Raw genomic sequence first — 7198 nt, 5'->3', positions numbered from 1 at the left:
CACAATGTATACGAATTCTGTATGCAAACCAATAAAAAATTAAAATAATTATTTTTTTTTAAATGTAAAGGAGATCTGACAAGTACCAGACAGCAGCCACTCCCGAGAAGACTGCCATCAGGGCAGCTACAGCTGCACTCCCAGAAGAACCTGTGCCTCAACAGTGCTCTCTATCTACTGCTGTCAGCTGCAGACGAGATATGCTGGTGCTTTCGCCTGCAAATGTATGTATGTGCAAGTGTGTTCATTGTAGGGGTAAAACACAAGGGTGGGGTGGGATCTATGAGGAAGGAGCAGGAACACAAATTTATTCTGTCAATCCCCAAAGCGGAAATGACAGGGGCATCCTGGGAATTGGAGTTTCTGCGACTGCAGGAAAGGTAGGGTCTTGTCTGGAGGAACTAGTTTGTGTGGCCTCTGGTAGAAGGAGGAATAGGGGAGTGAACTTCATGACCTTGCCAGCATCTAAATTGTATGGGAACACCAGGGCAAATACTGTAGGGTGGGAAACAGTTGGGTCAACTATAGAGCCCTCCATTTTTGCCTTAGTCCAACCCCCTTCCACTGTTGTTGTTATGTGTCCTCGGGTTGTGTTATAACTGACACTTCAGTGGTTTTTCAGAGGCAGTAAATTGTACAGGAAGAGATTGACTATGGATTTGAATTTTGAGTTGGCAGTGCAACTCCTTTCCACTAAGCCACCTAAGCTCCTTCCGCCTTCCATTAGACTCATTTTAGCCCGCCTCCAATTGCGGAACACTAGAGTAGCCGACACATTAAGGAAATTGTTCTTCAAGGAGGACACTGGAAACCGGATCCTGCGCAGCCCAAAGAAATGAAAATTTGTGGAAATCAGACAGTGTCCCCAAGGTTCCAAGTCAAAGACATCAAGGTGAAACAGATAATAGGTATGCAGCAAAAAAAGGTCACGTTAATACCAGACAGACACAGCCTGACTCTTGAGGCAAATGTCCACAAGGTGGAGCTACAACGCAACTCTGCATGCTAGGCCAAGAGAAATGACCTTGAATGAAAAAATCCAACTATTCTGTAAACTTTCATTAAAATCACAATACAGGAATCCTGATGGACAGGAAACCATTACACCACCACTCAGGCCGTGCTCGCTCGCTCGTTGCTGCCACCTCTCCCGCCCTTGCCTCCAGTGCACATTAAAGATCCAAAATCATGACTGACTCCAAGTACTTAATAACCAATAAAAAGGGAGAAATCTTTGAATTAAAGGCTGAGCTCAACAATGAAAAGAAAGAAGGAGGGAGGCTGTGAAGAAAGTGATTGCTGCTATGACTGTGGGAAAGGATGTTAGCTCTCTCTTTCCAGAAGTAGTGAACTGCATGCAGATTGACAGCTTGGAACTAAAGAAACTAGTGTATCTCTACTTGATGAACTAAGCCAAGAGTCAACCGGACATACCCATCATGGTTGTCAACAGTTTTGTAAAGGACTGTGAAGATCCCAATCCATTGATTCGGGCCTTGGCAGTCAGAACCATGGATTGTATCCGAGTGGACAAAATTACAGGGTATCTCTGTGAACCTCTCCGCAAGTGCTTGAAGGATGAAGATTCCTATGTTTGGAAAATGGCAGCAGTCTGTGTGGCAAAACTCCATGACATCAATGCCCAAATGGTAGAAGATCAAGGATCCGTAGATTCTCTGCAAGATCTCATAGCAGATTCAAATTCAATGGTGGTGGCTAATGCTGTAGTAGCATTATCTGAAATCAGCGAATCTCACCCAAACAGCAATCTACTTGATCTGAACCCAAAAACATTAATAAGCTACTCAGAGCCTTGAATGAGTGCACTAAGTGGGGCCAGATTTTCATTTTCCACTGCCAATCTAATTACAACCCTAAAGATGACCTGGAGGCCCAGAGCATTTGTGAGCAGATATCCCATGCCAATTCAGCTGTGGTGCTCTCAGAGGTAAAAATCCTAATGAAATTTCTGGAATTATTACCCAAGGACTCTGACTACTACAATATGCTGCTGAAGAAGCTACCCCTCCATTTGCCACCTTGCTGTCTGGGGAACCAGAGGTGCAGTACGTTGCCTTGAGGAATATCAATTTAATTGTCCAGAAAAGGCCTGGAATATTGAAGCAGGAAATCAAAGTCTTCTTTGTGAAATACAATGATCCCATCTGTGTTAAACTAGAGAAGTTGGACATCATGATCCGATTGGCATCCCAAGCCAACATTGCTCAGGTTTTGGCAGAACTGAAAGAATATGCCACAGAGGTGGATGTTGATTTTGTTCGCAAAGCTGTGCAAGCCATTGGGCAATGTGCCATCAAAGTGGAGCAATCTGCTGAATGCTGTGTAAGTACATTACTTGATCTCATCCAGACAAAAGTAAATTATGCTGTCCAAGAGGTGATTGTTGTCATCAGGGACATCTTCCGAAAGTATCCCAATAAGTATAAAAGTATCATTGCTATGCTGTGTGAGAACTTAGACTCGCTAGATGAACCAGATGCCCGAGCAGCTATGATTTGGATTGTGGGAGAATATGCTGAAAGAATTGACAATGCAGATGAGTTACTAGAGAGTTTCCTGGAAGGTTTTCATAATGAAAGCACCCAATTTCAGCTCACTCTGCTTACTGCCATAGTGAAGCTGTTTCTTAAGAAGCCATCAGAAACATAGGAGCTGGTCCAGCAAGTCTTGAATTTGGCAACCCAGTATTCTGCTAAACCTGACCTTCGAGACCGGGGCTATATTTATTGGTGGCTTCTCTCAATGGACCCTGTCACAGCCAAAGAAGAAGTCTTGTCTGAGAAGCCACTGATCTCTGAGGAAAGAGACCTTATTGAACCAACTCTGTCATATGAACTCATCTGCACATAGGTCCTTTGGCATCTGTGTACCATGAGCCTCTCAATGCTTTTGTAGAAGGAAGTCACAGAATCCATTGCAAACACTTGCCAATTCATTATGGAAGCACTGATGCAGGTGACAGTCCTGTTGGCACTACCACTTCAGCCAACCTGGACCAACCTCAAGTTATTTCCTTTCAAGGGGACCTTCTAGGGGACCTTTTGAACCTTGATCTTGGCCCCCCAGTCAATGTGCCACAGGTATCCTCCATGCAGATGGGAGCAGTGTATCTCTTTGGTGAAGGACTAGATAGCATGCCTTCTACTTCAGCTGCCTGATCCCTCTCAATATACTTTTTGTAGAAGATGGCAAAATGGAGCGCCAGGTCTTCCTTGCAACATGGAAGGATATTCCCAATGAAAATGAACTGCAGTTTCAGATAAAGGAATGTCATTTAAATGCTGACACTGTCTCCAGCAAATTGCAAAACGACAATGTTTATACTATTTCCAAGAGGAACTTAGAAGGACAGGACATGCTCTACCAATCCCTGAAGCTTACTAATGGCATTTGGATTTTGGCCAAATTACATATGCAGCCAGGAAGCCCTAATTATACCCTGTCACTGAAGTGTAGGGCGCCAGAAGTCTCTCAGTACATCTACCAGGTTTATGACAGCATTTTGAAGAGCTAATAGACTGGTCCAGTGTCCTCCAGCCACCCTGTGTTTGGTGCAAACCAAGAACTCTTTAACTGGATGAAATTGTGTAGATGTAGAATCTGAACTAAACACACTGGGGCCACCCACCAAGGTAGTGACTAGTTACCTGTACTAACATTAGGGCACAACTTGCTGGATATTTGTAGCTTCCTGTGAACATTTGTAACCACTGCTTCCGTCACTTCCCACCTCTTGCCACCTGCTGCTGCTATCTGCCCTCTCTTATGGGATTCTCCATGCTGTGCCAACCACTGGCATTTTCTACACCCGCTTTTGAGTGTAGCTTGATATTTTGTAATTGAGAGCTCATTTCAAAAGAAGAAAACAAAACATTAAAGTAAGGAAATGTGTCATTAAAACATAAAAAAATTCACAATACAAAAAAAGAAACACCCCTAACACCCTTCTCTCTGGCTTCTTTCTTGCATCTTTCCCTTTCTGTGGTGGCTTTCTGCCCACTGTCAACCAATGAATCTCCCCACAATGACGCCTCTCACCCACTGATCCCTAACTCAAACCACACCCAACCGTAGAAAAAATTTTCCTCTCAGCTCAAGCCCTGAAAAGATTAGACTGTGACCCAATGGAAATTACATTCATTGATTAATGACAAATTATAAAAACCAACCTAGTTTGAAGAAAAGGTGTGCTAGCAAAAAAAAAATTAAAATTAAAAAACCCAATTCTATCCGGCAAAAGCCATTTTTCATATCCTTCAGATATTGTTCCAAGCTGTCCCACCTCTGACACACCCCATGCCTTGTTCATAAGAACAGGTCTACAAAAGTCTGAGACATTATCTTGAAAGTCTCCTTTTCACATCCTTTGTTCTAATTTCATTTTGGGAGAAACTTCTCATGACTTACTCATCAATCATTTCAGGTCAAAACCATAAATGATTTACCCTACCATTTGGGCATAGGGGCATGGTTCAAAATTTCTGTAATCAAGTTCTCTCCACCCAAACGGCCTGCACCTGAAACAGTCCTCCTCAGCCGCTCTCACTTCCTAATTGTTGGGCAATGCCCATAGGCCTCAGGTTCCAGTTGGTGAGGGGCCAGGGCAGGGAATTTACTCCATTACAAAACTGTTGATCCCAGAAGCACTGCTGTTTCTTAGCCTGAGGAGAGTATAAGAGGGGGAATACTGAAAGCGAGGAAGGGGAAGGCTAAAGGAGGAGGGAAACTAGGTGTAAGTGTGGGGAAATAGAAAAGTGGAAGAGGTGAGGGAGTTCTTACCAGTCTTCTCTCTCTCCTTAGCACATCTCCCATATGAAGAACAGCTTTCTATGTGAGTTCAGCCATCTTAAAGCAAGCCTTTCTGACCCCAAGTTCCCCAAAACTGTCTTCCTCATAGTCAAACCAATTTTATAGTATAAAGGTCTAAGGATCTGAAAGGATTCCAAATCAGCCCTATCAGCAGGGTCCTGAAGAAAGTATCTAGACAATTAAGGCATAAGGCACTCACCTTTGGAGGAGGAAGGTCCACAAAAATAGCTGAGTAGAGGTGCAGCTGGTGATAATCCACATCACTAGGTAGGTTTGAGGGGGCTGTGAGAATAAGAAAAGGCCCCTGTGAGTGATCAGAACTCCAAGGCTAGTATATGGGGAAGAGTGAGGAAGAAAGGGATTAGGTTAAGGAGAACTCAGGATAAAGAGAGAAGGGGTGATGATCTCAGAGTCCTTACAATAAGTCAGATGGGAAATGGCATTTGCGGCAGAAGTTGGCAGTCATTGGTGGTGACTGAATCCACCCCTGTATAGCAGAGTAGAGAGAAGAGCCATGGCTTGTTTACTACAAATAGGTTCACTGAGACATTATCCTGGTGCAATTCCCTGTGGAGGTGGGAGAAAACAACAATATGGAACAGCAGAATCTTGGGGCACAAGGAATGAGAGACAGTCAGCTTTCAGCTTGTGCTTGTATCTCTAATGTCATTGTCAAGAAGGTATCAGATCTGCCTTTTCATAGCAACCCCTGATCAAAAGTTAATTTCTTTTAGTAACTATATTCTGTACTTATGCAAAACCTGTATTTGGACCAGGAAGCAGTCCTCAGAACAGAGGAAGGAAATACTGTGTGGTTCAAAATCAGGAAAGGAGTGCATCAGGGATGCATCCTGTGGCAGATAACAAACCACTAACTATATATATATATATCATATAGTGATGTACCTAGTAATATACCTTTTCAATCTATATGCAGAACAGATAATTCAGGAAGCAGGGCTCTATGAGGAAAAATGTGGCATCAGGATTGGAGGAAGACTCATCAACAACCTATATTATGCAGATTGACACAACCTTGCTTGCTGAAATTGAGGAGGGCCTGAAGCGCTTTCTGCAGAAGGACTGTAGTCTTCAATATGGATTGAAGCTCAACATAAACAATTCTCACCACTGAGCCAATTGACAGCAACATGATGGATGGAGAAGAGATGGAGGTTGTTAACAATTACAGCCTGCTCAGCTGCACAGTCAACACTCTTGACACCAGCAGTCAGGAAATCAAAAGACAAATTGCACTGGGAAAATCTGCTCTCAGAAACATGCCCAGAGTATTGAGAAGGGTGGAGGGACAGTGCAAGTGAGGAAGACCCCAGATGCAATGGATTGATAAAGTAACTGGGGCAATGGAGAGTAAGTGTGTCAGAATCAGTGAGACTGCGCAGGACAGAGCAGGCTTGAGAGCTACTGTACATAGGGTCGCTATGGGTTGCAGGCAACTTAACAACACATAACAACAACAACAACACCTCTATTTTGTCTCTTAGTGAATTCTACCTATGAATGTTTGCTTTGTTATTTGGAACCGTACTGATAAGTCTCTTCTCTTTGTCCTATAATAACCCTTCAGAGGTCTGAGGAACAGAAACCACATCTCCATGCATCTTTTCTTTTCCAGGCCCAACTTCTTTCAGTTATTACTGCTGAGGCTCAAGTTATCATATAAATTTCTTTAATCTTATTATATTCCAATGTAACAATGTTCCTTTTAAAATATGAGACCTCCATCTGAATAAGATATTTGAGGAACTGGGCCAACTTTTTTTTTAAACCTAATTTTAATTTATTTTATTAAAATAACATAATTGAGAAATCATAGTATAGTAATTTTATCAGGTGCAATAAAAACAAACTTTAAATCCAAATTATCATGAAAACCTTGCTTCCTTTGCATACACACATGATGTGACTAAAGACAAGGCTGGCCCTGGGGCCCCGCCCCATAGGTGCAGCTCCTGAAGACTGCTCTCGGCGCACTGGGAGACTGCTCCCTGAGAGGGCAAGCCACTTCATCTGGGGATCACAAGCGGTGCGAAAGGAGGATGTGTCCAAGAAGTTCCATAGTACCAAAGCAGAATCCTTCAGGTGGACAGGCTCTGAATAGTCCTGGTGTGTGTGACGCGTTCTATGTCAAACTACCATTTTGATGTCTCACCACTATCTCTTTGAAGAAAGTCTTTTCTGTGATACCTATTCCTCACAGGAACTTATTACAAAATCAACATGTTCTCACATTAGGACTGTTGTTGTTGTTATGTGCCGTTGAGTCGTTTGCGACTCATAGCGACCCTATGCACAACAGCCCTAAACCCTGCTCTATCCTGCGCCAACCGCACTGCCTCTGACACAC

The 7198-nt window shown here is 43.2% G+C and overlaps 1 protein-coding gene and 1 pseudogene across 1 annotated transcript in view; one reads left to right on the top strand and one right to left on the bottom strand.

Annotated features, from left to right (window-relative positions):
• Positions 1–1188: 1188 nt before the first annotated feature.
• Positions 1189–3179, top strand: LOC102867765 (annotated as a pseudogene).
• A 1462-nt stretch (positions 3180–4641) lies between these two features.
• Positions 4642–7198, bottom strand: part of GDPD2 (glycerophosphodiester phosphodiesterase domain containing 2) — a 46080-nt gene continuing 43523 nt past the window's right edge. Inside the window, 4 exon segments of the mRNA XM_006896002.1 lie at positions 4642–4682; positions 4801–4826; positions 5030–5112; positions 5250–5397. Of these exon segments, the coding sequence (XP_006896064.1) occupies positions 4642–4682; positions 4801–4826; positions 5030–5112; positions 5250–5397 (298 nt within the window).

This window comes from Elephantulus edwardii, unplaced genomic scaffold, assembly GCF_000299155.1.
Source record: "Elephantulus edwardii isolate Elephantulus edwardi_28Jun2011 unplaced genomic scaffold, EleEdw1.0 scaffold00178, whole genome shotgun sequence".
Taxonomy (NCBI): Eukaryota; Metazoa; Chordata; class Mammalia; order Macroscelidea; family Macroscelididae; genus Elephantulus; species Elephantulus edwardii.
This window is presented reverse-complemented; position numbering and strand designations above follow the sequence as displayed.